This window comes from Acanthochromis polyacanthus, chromosome 2 (genome assembly GCF_021347895.1).
Source record: "Acanthochromis polyacanthus isolate Apoly-LR-REF ecotype Palm Island chromosome 2, KAUST_Apoly_ChrSc, whole genome shotgun sequence".
In the NCBI taxonomy this organism is placed as follows: Eukaryota; Metazoa; Chordata; class Actinopteri; family Pomacentridae; genus Acanthochromis; species Acanthochromis polyacanthus.
The window spans coordinates 35,364,860-35,379,181 of NC_067114.1; the positions used below are offsets into that span (position 1 = coordinate 35,364,860).

Here is a 14,322-nt window from a genome sequence, read left to right on the forward strand (position 1 = left end):
ATTCCCTCCTAAATCACTTCAAACAACTCTAAGTACAGCTGCTTGTGTATGTCTATCTATTATTGTGATGATTCAGTTAACATTTGTGCCATGTTAAAAGTGATACTGAAATAATACTGGGTCCGACCAAGTAACTTTGCCAGTGCAACTTAAAAGGAAACGTGACCGAGGTGTGCATTTAGACATGAAACTGACAAGTTAAGTTGCCATTAGATTAGTGGAATGGAGTGCATGTCTGAAAGGGATTTTATGAACCTTTCTATTTCCGTATCAGCCGTTCATTTCCTTGTGTCTTACACCGCTTCGTTGACACGTGACGGAGACAATATGTATCTTCATGACATACATACTGGATTTTCATCCACACCCTATCAGCCTGACTTGTATATAAAGAAAGAAAACACCAGAACCTGTCACTGTCACCCACACCCATACAGTACACAACCAACCATTAGACTGACTGAAAGAAACCTTTGAGTGCTTATCTTGGTTTGCATGCAAGTTCAGGACACAGCTTGTCGCTGTGTGCATTGTGTCAGAAAAACCTGTCGGTCCAGCTCAACGGCAAAAGACTCCTGGCACTTTGTCTTCACGCTTTTTTCAATCTCTCTCGCTTTTCTTCCACATCCCCCTTTTTTCTATTCCTCTGTCACCAAGCATCTTTCATCTGGCAGAGTGCATGGTGACTTAAATGAAGAGTGCCTGAGCCATCTGTGTCCTGCTGGCTCCCACTCAACGCTGTGTGTCTATAATTCAGCTTTAGGTCTCCTGATTGAGAAATGATTTCCATAGTTTGAAGACCCTGGCAAGTCCTCACTTCTACAATGTTTGTGTGAGGGTGAGGGTAGGGGGAAGGTGGTAAAAAATAGGCCCAGATGTACTAAAGTTAAGGATAAACTTACAGAATTTCAGGGAGCTTTGGTATGGTGACCTTAAGCGACAAGAGAACTGGTGCCATAAATTTTTGCATCTACAATAAAAAGCAAAGCTCTGGCTCAGCTCCTGTGTGCACTAACAACCTTTAATTAATCTGAAAATTGTAAGTAATTACATTCTGTTGTCTGCAGATGCATTGCTACTAGCAACAAAACTGCAGCTGAAGTTAAAACCCACACCGCAAAATGTTAGCTGTGTGGCTAGCAAAATAGGCCACAAAAAAAGTTGTATTTCTTTTCATTTTCTTAAAGAATGATGCTTAGCAGATGCAGACACCATTACGCTGCTCCAAGTCTACATTTCCTCCTTTTCATGATTGTTTTAATATCTGGTATCAGTAGTGGTAAAGGAAAGAGTAGTAACATTTGTACTTACTGGGTGTTCTGGTAGACTTCCACTGAGCTGTTGAGTCCTTCCAGCTGTCCCATGAGTAGCTGCAGGTTAGAGTTAACATAGCTCAACTCCAAAAGAACCATTTCTTTAACCTTGTTGTTGGATGTAGCCCTGCACACAGGATAGATAGTAGAGAGGGAAAAAGAACAGGCAAAAAGTGAGGCAAAAAACTTAATAAAGCCTTCGAAATAAATAAGGAGAAGAAACAAACGTTATTATCCACTGTTCCACAGCCAAACTTTCATGCAGGCTGATTATTAAAACAAGTGTCTCTCTCCTGATATTTTCACCACAAACCTACATCACTAGGTAGGTAGCACTTGATGTATTGTCCAGCATGCAACCAAGATCTGTGAATCACAGCCGACAGATGATTCACACTATGCTTTTGCCGCTACACTGTCAGGACAAATGTTTCAGTATAGACAGATCAGAGATCCATTAGCATGGCATGTGCTCAAACCTGGATCAACAGACTTCCCTGCTGCTTAAGAGAAGAAATAATGTAAAATGAGAAAAAAAAAACTCCTGGAAACATCATCCCTTCTTATTTCCACTAGTCATTCATTTCCATGTGACTAACCACCACAATTTGGGGTCATTTTTGAATATTTATTGACTATTTCTGAAAAAAGTCAAAACCTTTATTTAAGGTAAGTAGGATCTTGGATCTAAATGTGTCGTGTATATCATTGTGGGCATGAACGTGTGCAGAATGTCTACAAGGAAAAGCAGATAAGGGCTTAGGATTCACTGCATGATAGAGATAAGTCTTCACAGATACCTGTGATGGCTGTGTGCGTGTGATCAAAGTGGCAGGAGCCTTTGTAATGCAGAATTTACGCTACATTGTCAGTGTATGAAAACACAACCTGTAATTTACATGCATCCATGGTGATACAAGATAACACACACACCTCAGCGGTCTCGCTGTGTCCTTATCAGTGCGGTACAATGAATCGTTAAATGTCAGCCTAAGCTGCTGGTGGGGCCTCCCATGATGCACTGAGCTCCTCGCCTCTCTTTCACCCTCCATAGAATTACATGCCACAACTGCATGGCATTAACTTTGTGTCTTCTCTCTCCCATAATCTGTGCTTCATCCTCTGAACTTCTCTGCAGGTATCTCTAACTCTGGAGCTGCATGTTTCTGATCTGCGGTCACTGTCCTCACCAACCAGCTCAGTGTTTGTTCTTGAATTGAGAGTAAATGCTTTTCTCTCCTCGTAACCTTCACCCAAACTAGTTGAGGCAGATGGCTGCCCACCCTGAGCCTGGTTCTGCTAGAGGCTTCGTCCTGGTAGATGGGAGTTGTTCATCCCCATTGTCAGCAAATGTTTGCATAATGGTGAAATGTTGTTGTTTTTTTTGCTACAAAATTGCATCTTCACTTCACTATGTAAAGTACCCTGAGATGACATGCTGTGATTGGCCGTTTCAATAAAACTGAGATGAGCTTAATTGTAACTAATGACACACACTCACATGAACACAAGCCCTAAACCTGTTCTGCTACAGACATTTCAGATCTTGTCTTTCTGTCACCTGATCTCTCTCTACCCTGTAATTTTCACAGGTGACATGTGACGAGGTGCTGTCAAGTAGGAGCTGAAAAAAACTCAATTTGATGTAAGGTGAAAGACCAGGTATAAAAGCAGTATATGTGGTTTGGCTTTGCAATTTAAGCAAATATTATTATCCAACAGTTTGACCTTTGCTAAATCACATTGCTTACACCTGAGAAAGGTGACAGTATGATATCTTTAGACTCCTTACAACACACACTAGCGTAACATGGATGTGAAATCCTGCTTAACATTAATACCACTGCAATACTTCCTTTTGGCCTGCTGAGGGGTTTCCAAGGAGGTTTGGTTTGGGAAACATATCAGGGTTGTGGAGGTAGAAGTGCTGTGGTTTGGACAGAACCGATGCCAGCCAGTCCAGAGGTTGTTATTAACATCCAATTTTAATACATAATATCCAATAGTACGTGGGAATCAAACTGGAAGCCATCAAGTGCAGTTTAACTGAAGTTTTCCTACTCCTCTTCACTAAATGAAACTGCTTTGTGCTTCTAGCCGAATAACAGTTTGATCTGTTTTTCCTCAGGCGCTTTGATCTGAAAGGAAAGATAGCTGGTACTGATAACGACTGGAATTGCATAACACAACACGTATTTGCTCTCTATCACACAAATTTTTCAAGTGGGACAATTTTAAAGCGATATTGAACAGTATGCTTCATTAAAAGACTATTTCTGTTTCCTTATGAAACTGTCTTCTGTTGCTCTAGAGAAATTTAATAAGGTTTTAAAAAAACTAAATGGTAATTCTTAAACTTAAACCTAGACAATCCTGGTTCTTTTTCAATCGAATTTCACAATCATAAACTAGAGGTGTGAGACTTTTAAAAAAAAGTCAGGAAAAGGGCACTTACGAGGCAGGAGTGGTCAGTTAAGTTGCACTGTAGTAATGCAACATTTTCAGCGCATGATTCATACAAAACAGCAAACTTTGGAACACAAACTGCAGTTCCCTAAATGTCCACATAAGGCTGGTTCCAAAAGCAAGTCAATCCTTATGGACCACCATGTAAAAAATACTCAACTTTACAACAGAAATAAACATGTTTACAGCCTGTCAATAAAAACAGTTTTGGGCTCTGTCATGATGATGATGATGGTAGAACTGAGCTTCAAGACTGTGGTTCAAATAAATCTATGTGTGATGTCACTGAAGGTTCTTCCATCTATATATACAGTAAATGGCAAATAACCAAGACTAAAAAAGAGGATACCTCTGCTGTTTTAATTTCAACTATTCTTTTAATGATCAGTCTCTCACAAGCCTCCCAAAGTTATGGAAGGGCAATACTAAAATATCTGCAGTAGTCCTTAAAACACTTCAAATGGCTTGTTTGTGTTGAGAAGAAGAAGAGAAGAGAAGAGAAGAGAAGAGAAGAGAAGAGAAGAGAAGAGAAGAGAAGAGAAGAGAAGAGAAGAGAAGAGAAGAGAAGAGAAGAGAAGAGAAGAGAAGAGAAGAGAAGAGAAGAGAAGAGAAGAGAAGAGAACTGGTCTAACCAGACAGACTCCACCTGTTGCTGATAGAGAGAGGAATGCAGAACAAGGATGAAGAAAAAAGAAAAGAAAAAAAAAGGTAGGTGAGGAACTGATTGCACCAAGCCACAAAATAGAAAGACACACACTAACTGTGGCAAATGCCAATGTGACCATGTTTGTCTTCTGATGGAAATCTGTTTTCAAGTGACACCCCAGGTGGATGTCCTAGTGAGTAGGTTATCATGACGGACTGTATAAAATATCAGGCTTCAAAATAAAGCTGAGCACATACTTGAAACTCTCAAATGCATCCAGCCTGTGCAGTGGGCTGTAGCTGGTTGGGAAACAGGGACACACACACACACATACAGACACGCACACACACACACAGTCTGTGTGCCCCCGGCCTTGGCTGTGCAGACTATGTGAAGTACTCGAAGGAATGCGAAAGCTTCTGAGGCTGACAGTAGGCTTAGACAGGCCGAATGAACACACACACATAAACTAACACACACAAACAGCACACACAGCAGTATCCTCCCTCACCTGGCTAATCTTAACACAAACAAGAAGAAAGATGATGCCACAATGGCAGAGGATGTGTCGACACTCTGTCAGCTTCATACCTTTTGTTTGTCTTATCAAGAAGGCTGAGTTTATCGACAAAAGAAACCGTTTTTGTCAGCAGATCCTGAACAGTTCACTAAACTTGACCCCCTCCTGACTGTTATAACAAAAGCTATCCCTGCCAAACCCCACAAAAAATACAACATGGACAGAGTAACAGGAAGAACTGTGTAATCTAATGTAATTAAATACTGCAATATTGTAATAAACATGGCTTTACTAATGCCTGTGATTTTTTTTTCTGTTGACAATTTTTGGACAGTTCATGTTTTAACTACTTCTGTTCAGGGTTTTCCCCAGTTTTTCTACAACAATTAAATAATGACCTATGGCCCTCTAATTTTTCACACAGCAAGCAACTCACAGTTGACAGACTTGTTTTTTTTTTTCCAGTATAACAGGTTTTGGTGGTGCAACAATTAACAACACTCCTAGAAACACACCATCCTCTGTCCTGACTGAGACCCAGATTGAATATAAAACTAACAAGCAAATCTTTAAAGTTAAAATTACAAAACGCATGGCTCTGCTCTCTTTTACTGCTAGACATTTACAGAGAAACACAATCAGACTTAGGGCTGCATACTTCTCTAAATTAAATCCATCTTCTAGCTCAGAAGGATAAGTCTGATCTGTACAACAGGTGCTTTAGGTAAAGGATAGAAAATCTGAAATGACAAAGGGCAGAAGTTGTGATAGGAGGCATGGTTTTTCAGTCTGATCAAAACAAAAGACTGAGCCAGAACAATTCTGAGGTCTCCTCTAAACCCCATATCACAGTAGCTCTTTGTTTTCAGGCCATGTAGAATGCATCTCTTCAAGAGTGTTATCACTCAGTATCGTCTGTCCCTCTGTTGTTTAAAGTCTTTCCAAGAATTCATGACAGCTTATGACAGAACCGTGAAAGAAGAAGAGTCAAACTTGTTAACATCAACACACGGATCTTGAGGTTACTAGAGGTCCCATGTAGCACAGTGACATAATTGACCAGGAATACTGATGTTGCCTTACGTAACAGACGCAAATCTACTGTGTTTGTATGTCTGTATTTCTGTGCGAATTCAACCCATTCTGGACTTGTCCTTGTTTAATACGTGCATTTTAGAATGATTTCATGGCCGCACTTTCAAAAAGGATCTTTGTATTAACTCAATACGTTCATAAATGTATGACATATCCATACATTATTTTGTGTATATGTGTCAATGTTTTCTTACTTCAGCAAATTCTCAGCTCCAGCCCTCATCCTCATCTGCTTGATGATCTGCTGGTTCAGACTGGCTCGCTTATTCTGCAGCTTGCTTCGTCCAGTCTGTGCGAACGGGTTGCAGCCCTAAGACAAGGACATACAGGAACAAAATGTCAGCAGAAGATAATACGTTCATTAACTGTATTTAGTTCGAGTCAAGTAAATAAGGCTATTCAGTAGGCAACAATCATGACACAACCCCTTAGTTTCCTCTAAGTGTCTTTATTTATTTGCAACGGCGAGTCCCAAGGATTTATTTCCAGAAAGATGTAACATTGTTGCTGTCCAGGCGCAAGCACTGGCTCTACAGGCAGCAAGTAATACCACGATCCACTCAACAGGTGTCTTTGTTCTGGTTCAGAGCATTCAGAGCCTGTTTTTTGTTTACATCTAAACCTATCATGAGTTTAGTCAGAGGCAAACCTCACCAGTTTAATAGTCTAAAAAGTTGAATTTCTTACTGTTAAAACTGTTACTCAAAACTTTAATCATGTCAACAGAAATATTCAGCAAAAGTACACATAAAATTAATATATACAGTATAATGTTCCTCTGATGCCAGCATTCTTGGAGGTTTTAATTTTAAAGCTTTTTTTAAATTTCAATTGCAGAATATTTTTTCTTTACTCCGTTATGTAACAGTAAAATTCAATCTAAGTCAAGTTAAGGTAGAGCTCCACCTTGATAAAAGTGTATCCAACTGTAACACACGATCTCCCTCGCCATGTTTACACGTAATGGCTTGTATGTGACTGTACTGGGCGTCCTTGTTCCCATCACAGCCACAAGTGTACCCGCCTTACTAAGTCAACAGTCTGTCACTCATAATAGTACAGATAAACTGGCTCTGAGCATTCATTCTGACTGACTCACAGGTCCAGCAAAGGTGTGGTCTATACTTTATTTTGGATGGCAACAAATGGCATGATGCACAGAGAGCAGTCGGCACAGTAAAACCAGTTAGTTTGCGGTCATTAGTATTGGCCTCATTGACGCTGCCAATATTTATCTTAGCAAGTCTGACCACAGAGAGAGAATGACCTTCAACTTCTATATTAGCAGCAGTCAGAGGTCTCAGCAAATAAAACAATTTTTGGGAACAAAGAACAGAAAAAAAAATCAGCAATAGAAATATGGAAATATGGTTTTTGAATTTAAAGGCACAAGTTCAGTTTTTGATACACATTTAACAAAAGGAAATTCACTGACTTATGGTGAGCAGAGACTCAGATTTAGGAGCTGAAATTTAATGTGCAATGTTTCAAAATGAATTTTATATCACTCCTCTGTTATCCACAAAGAACTGTCTGTTACATTTACAATGACTGTCTTTGAAAATAAATCTATCAAATCCGCTATTTCCTCGCTCTTCCTGACCGACAGTCCGTAGGCCGTGAAGCCGCCGGCCGCGGAGGGGGAGGCGGCCATCATAGCGCCTCGACCCGCTGCTTTTTTAAATCATCCAGATATACATTGCTATATACAGATAGGCAGTGGAACAGATGCATCTAGCTGAAGCAAATTTGTAGCCCCTACAAGTGCAGGCATTTTATTTGGGCCAAGCAACAAAGAAAGGAAACCTGAAAGAAAAGGATGACGATCCATTAGCCGAGTGGTTAAGGCACATGCTACCCGAGTCCCTGGTACAATGCTGAGCCGGTACAACCATTTGCTGCATGTCACTGCTATACCCTCTTTCCCCTCAGTTTGTGTCTCTCTCAAATGATGGCAAAAAGTGGCCAAAAAATAACAATAAACAGGACGAACTCAGATCAACTGGATAAATTTCTTTAAAAAATAAATTAAAAATAGAAAGAAACAACTTTTTTTTTATCATATGGCTTTTGAAGGTTTCCCTGTCACATGATCAGCAACAGATGAACACTTCTGAGTGCTCCTTGGAAGAATTGATATTTTACAGTGCATGTGGCAAAAGCATGTACATACACGTTATTTATTAAGACTAACTGTAAATGAGTGAGCAGAACAGAACAGAGGTATGTCACAATGTCCCTCTCAAGTTCAAATTTTAACCTTGCAGGTCAAGCTATTGTAACAAAGGTCACATTTAATAAAACATTTTAGTTACAGAATAATGTACCCCTACGCCCTGCTGTAGTCACTTGGCGTATCCTGTGCAAACACTCGAGGACCTCACAGTGTAATGATTAACCATTTATACAAATGAAAGCATCAATATTTGCACAACAGAACTGTATCAGGGTTGTCAGGGGCGTGGCATGGTGGTGGTGAACGCAGCTATTTATAGCATGACAAAGTGAATACGTAAGGCGCTATGACGTCTGTCATTACATTCAAAGTAGGGTGTATGTGTATGAACATGGGAGTGACTAATGGTTGATAGCAGCAAGTTTGAACAGTTTTCGTTTTTTCTATGTAGAACAGTATGAAACATTCCAAAGTGATGATTTCAGTCCTGTGTAGCTATGGTGTTTTATTCATGTGAACATCTCATCATCAAAACTTAATCCATAATCCTGACAGCCTGATACCTTGTGACAAGCCTAGCTGGAGAAATTATGCACTTTTGTTGTGTTTTTGAAAGTATTATACGGTCTTGAGTGCGATGAATTGTATGTTTAGTTCACCTTTGTAGAACTAACCAGACTTTATAAAAAAGAAAAAGTAGTGCCCTGGTCCTTGCTACTGTGCGATCACATTTGTTTATAATGACTATTCATTGATTTTATGGAGAAAACATTTTTAATGCATTTTCACATATAAATATATACAGAGCACTGCTATCATTTCCATGTTCTGCTACATTCTTGCATCACAATAAGACTTGAAGTTCTTTCTTAACTGAAGTCAGTTCATCTCCAAAATGCAAAATATAAATTATTTTGTACCCAAAAAAAAAAACACTTGCTGAACATCTGCTTATAGACAGACACTACAATTTACGAATGTTCTGTAAATGCTTCACGTGCAGGCTGGGTTAGACACCAGTCAGGCGACCGAAGCTTCTAGTCTGACCTTTCATTACTGCAGCACATGCACGTCACACTAGTATTTCAAAAAAATGCTTTGAAAAGAAATAATAAGCACAACATATCTGATGTCAGATCCCCCAAGTCGAAACCAAGTCCATTCAACCATTATCTATACACCAATTAATGATCATTAGGGTCGCAGGGACACTGCCGTCTATCCCAGCTGATTTAGGGTGAAGAGAGGGGACACCCTGGACAATCCACCAGTCTATCACAGTCCTACATATACAGACAAACAAGCACACTCGCATTCACACCCACCGACAATTTAGAGCTACCAGTTAACCAGACCACGTTTTTGGAATGTGGGAGGAAGCTGGAGAACCTGTCGAAAACTCATGCATGCACAGGGAGAACATGGAAACTCCACGCAGAAGGCTGTTTCAAGAACCAGGGATCTTCTCACTGCAAAACGAAAGTGCTAACCACCAAGCAACTGTGCAGCCCGAAACCAAGTCATTTTATTAATTTAAGTTGTTTTCTATAAATGGAGCGTTTTGAATGTCGACCGTGTTCATTAAATTGTGGAAAGCCAAAATCAAACTGAAACTAAACCCCTGACCCTGGCTGCTAGTCCTGCTACTGCCTTTACTAACCCACTGAGTCAAACAAGGAATTGCACCCCTTCTACCACTGCCATGTTTGAACAGTACGGCGTTTCTCTATGAATGTACAAAACACTTAATTAGAGCAACACACAAAGACCGTCCAGTCCATTATCATATCCGTCAAACAGCAAATCAGTCTGCCATTGCGTAGCTGGGGCTTCATAAGGAACATGTGGAGCAATGGAGCAGTGCTTCATGGCACAGTTGGTTTATATAACTGATGATTAACACTGGCAACTGGCCGGGAAGAGGCTTCAGCCACGACCCAGTTATGGCAGCAACAGACTCCTTTTTTGCCCCATAAGTACACTCAATGTGCCCACTGTATTGGTGTCTCATTATAATGATGTAAATGATAAGCTGAAATCATGTCCCTAAATGACTCAACACATTGAAAACTTTCCAATTACAGTAGGGATTCCTTGACAGACTGCCCAAAGCCAAGAGCTTTCTTTCAATTCAAGAAAGTGACCTACTGCACAACTCTACATTTGATCCCAGCTGCATCTCTCACTTGTCTTTTTTCCAATACGAACCCTGCTGAGGAAATATAAGCGTGTCTCCAAGTCAAGGGAGCTCGTCTGGTCTGTGAAGCAGGACACATGTTGTCAATTTGTGTCTGTGGTCTGGCTGAAGGACAGCCCTGGGCCAGATGCTACGTCAATGCTCTCGCTGGCCGAGGAGGATGAGGAGAAGAAACATGCCGATTCGGCTTTTTGTTCTGCCATCTTTCCATCCTGCAGCCGGACCTGGGCCAGCTGGAGGTGAAACAGTGGACGGCTGGGAAGGAAGCCCTGAACCACAACAGCTCCCTGGAGCATCAGTCCAACCCAGTGAGGCCTTGTAAATCATTAAACTCATTTTCACCCAGGAGAAAGAGGGGCACAAAAAAATAGAAGCAAAGATCATCAAGGCTCCACTTGGTTAAAATTTGACCAAAAAGTTTCCAAATCTCTTTAACATGACAAAATGCAGAGACGCAATACTCACTGCTTTGTGGTTTCAGCGAATGTGCAAGTCTTCTAATACTGAGAAAGGCAATGAAAGCAAAACTGAAGAATGTTGAACACTGAGAAATATGAAGGACTAATGGAAAGTAAGACAGAGAGAATAATGAATGAGTGAGGATCTACAGAGTGTACAGTAATAAAGGAAACATTTGGTAATTGTGGTATTAGTCTCCCCAGTCTCCCATCATGTCCTATGGCAGTGCCAGACCCAGGCTCCTACTGACCTTTTTATAGACACAGGAAGTGCAGCACAGAGCCTAAATCCAGACAGCGTTCAGGCGGGGATTCGGGGAGATTGAAAGACACAAAGGCTGTGCTCAGATGCCCATCTAAACAAGCTTGTCTGTAAAAACACTCCAGTTGAGGATACCAGTGCAAATGTGGAGGAATGAGACACTGACCACAGACAGGGAACTCAGTAAAAACACATTAGATAATCACTCTAGCACTGCCAACTGCCTTTCTCAGTGCCTCAAAGTAGACAAACTCAGAGCACTTGAAAATGTTACAGTCTTAGATACATGAAATGTGAAATTAATTTGAGTGGTTTCTCTACAAGTCCAGATGTAATCAAAAAGAATTACTTCAATGATTGTCTCGTGTACTGTGAAAGTGCATAAGTTAATTTACATGATGGAATGACCTGTTTCAGGATACTCATCTTGTCTGAGGTACAATTTAGATAACCTGAAACTTTTATTTGCATTTCAATACAAACCCAGATGACACCGTTATGCCGATTGCATCGAATGTGTGGCACCGATGCAGATCACCGATTAAAAGGTCAAAGATCAGGGCTTTAGTGGGGTTTCAGTGTTACTTTAAACACACATTGGTAGTCCGTTATAAAGAAAACAGACCACCGAGGAAATACAAATAATTATTTACTTAGGCAAAACACGTCTTCTAAAATTATCTTTGGCCATTAGGCTAATCTGACCTAATTTTACCAGACGTGTGAACAGAGCTTTCAACTGTCGGTCACCGTCACACCTTTGACAACAAACAGGGAGCTGATAATGCTAATGATGGGATGTTTGGTCACTGCCATTTCAGGAAAAGCAGGAGATACAGCTATTCTTAGAGCAACACCCACCCACACCACCCCACATACACACACAGACAGAAACACCTGAGGCTGACAGAGCCGTGGTTTCTGCTGCTGTTCGTGACATATGAGGAGCTGCTGCATTTGTTTCACTAGACAGACTGAAACTAGGCTGTTGTGTTTGATTTATTAATGTTTTATTATGTCTAAGACGTTAAAAAACGTACTTTACACTCACTTAGTATTTAGATAGACTAGCCACAAGTAGCTGAGCTGTGAGCAAAAATACTAAATTATATCTGTTGAAGAGAGGGGAAGAGTCAACAAGCTAAATAAAAATATTTTCCTTAGGCTTTGCTAAATGTTTTTTGTATGCCACACTACAATGACCTGAGACCGTCACGAAAAACAGCTTCAAAAACTGTAGAAATGACAGAAACATGCCAGCAACAGTTAAAGTCATTATTTTTGACAGTTTGAGCATTAAAACTGTGGGCTGTGTACATGTAGCCCAACGCAGTCTTTAGATACAAACTATTTCTGCTCCCAAAGTGAAGAGACGCCAGACAGAACTCACCTTCCTGAAATAAGTGCTGTCTCCTCCGCCGTCCTTGATGCCGTTTGGTAAAAGAGCGTCCGTCATCCTGAAGGCAAACACTCCGACAACTTCACACAAGAAAACAGCCGAATTAAAAAAAATGAACTGGAACCGGAGCGCTTCGGTACAACAGGTGAGTGTCCTCCCTCCTCCAACAACGTGTCTGCTGCTCTGACTTCACAACACTCACACACAGAGTTTTCCAGCCCAAACCAGAAACTCCGCCCAAACTGAAAAAAAGAAAAAGGTTGGAAAAAAGGAGTGGGTGGTGCGTTCATGACCGAAAAATGTCAACGGACGACACCTGTTTCATTCCTGTCCAGGAGACGATATGATGCGGATAACTCAATAAACTGATGTTACATTGCTACAAATTTCATAGCGTTCACTGAAGTCTTACTAACAGGCGCCAACATTGTCAGCGGCTCCGTTTGATACAACAGCTAGCAAAGATAAAGTAGCATTTTGTGCTAAAAACCTTAGCTGGGCTAATAAAAGCCCTACAACTTTAGCTGGAAAGTGTTGTTCACTTTTTGTATGAATTCTTTGTATATACTCTTTTATTAATTCAAAATGCAAATTACCTCTACTTTTAAGCGAACTGAAGGCACAATTAGTTTGACAGTACTCATTTAATTGTCTTTTTTTTAATGATACTTTTACCAAATGGCAGAGAGAATGCCAGTCATATCAGACCTTACTACTGTCTGATATGAAGTAGGATAATTTCATATCCAGTTAACAGGAATTCAAGTGAACAAACAAAATGGTGACTACCTCGTAGTTACTGCACACATTATCAAAGGATGTTTACAGTTGTGACAGTAAAACGATAACAGGGGCTGTCCTGCACATAGCCGTTTCTTCCTATAGGCCAACTAGGCGAATGCCTAGGGCCCCCAAGCCACCAGGGGGCCCCAAAGCTGCATGTTCAACCTCTTCTGAGGATAATTAAAATGTCCTGTTTTTATCTGTAGCTAGCTCTCGTGTTTATTACACCTCTTATATGCTTAAAAATAAACGTTGGATATAAATAAAATAAACTGCAATGATAAGCTGCGGCTGGTGCTTTTGTGGCATTATTATTATTATTTATTTAGAACAGTATACACAAAAAAACAAGGCACATATGATCATCATCATTAACGAACTTCCATCACAGATCGAGCAATCAGAGTAATTCCAAATAGAAAAGGAAAGGAGGGAGAGAGAAGGAAGAAGAAAAGAGAAAGAGATACATAATAAATTTGTGAAGGGACTTTTAAATTAAATCAAATTTATCTAATAAAGAAAACAAGTGAAGGGCTTTCCTATTTTCAATTCATTTTAAAGATTTACAAAAAAGTAAGAACTCATTCTTCCAGTGAGTAAAACAGGGTCTAGATTTAAAGTACCTGCATTTGTGAATAAAGAATTTCCCTAAAAGCAATAAAACATTCAGCATAAATTCTAGATTCTTGTCATCTTTAAACACACCAAACATAACAGAATCTTCTGTCAGGGGGAAAATAATGTTTTTTGAGAATAACCAGCTCCTTAAGTCACACCAAAAGGGATGTACCACTTTTGTGGCATTATTAGTCTGTTGGACCGCACTGTCACACAGCAAGTGACGTCACGTAGCGGCCAGCCGACAGGTATGATGGGAATGATTGACAGCTACCCGTCATTAGCGAGAGGATTAACAAAACAAACCATAATGGCATCAAAAAGAAATTATCCCAGCGGCGCGGAAAAACGGAAGAAAAAGAAGACTGAGGAAGAAAAACGTTCAAAGG

At 40.3% G+C, this 14,322-nt stretch overlaps 1 protein-coding gene across 1 annotated transcript in view; it reads right to left on the bottom strand.

Moving 5' to 3' along the window:
- rhpn2 (rhophilin, Rho GTPase binding protein 2) overlaps positions 1–12,744 on the bottom strand; it is a 34,819-nt gene extending 22,075 nt beyond the window's left edge. Inside the window, exons 1-3 of the mRNA XM_022219264.2 lie at positions 12,524–12,744; positions 6,235–6,350; positions 1,312–1,440 (exon numbers count right to left, since the gene is read on the bottom strand). Coding sequence (XP_022074956.1) covers positions 1,312–1,440; positions 6,235–6,350; positions 12,524–12,589 — 311 coding nt within the window. The 5' untranslated portion in view covers positions 12,590–12,744. The remainder of the gene's footprint in view (positions 1–1,311; positions 1,441–6,234; positions 6,351–12,523) is intronic.
- Between the last annotated feature and the right edge of the window lie 1,578 nt (positions 12,745–14,322).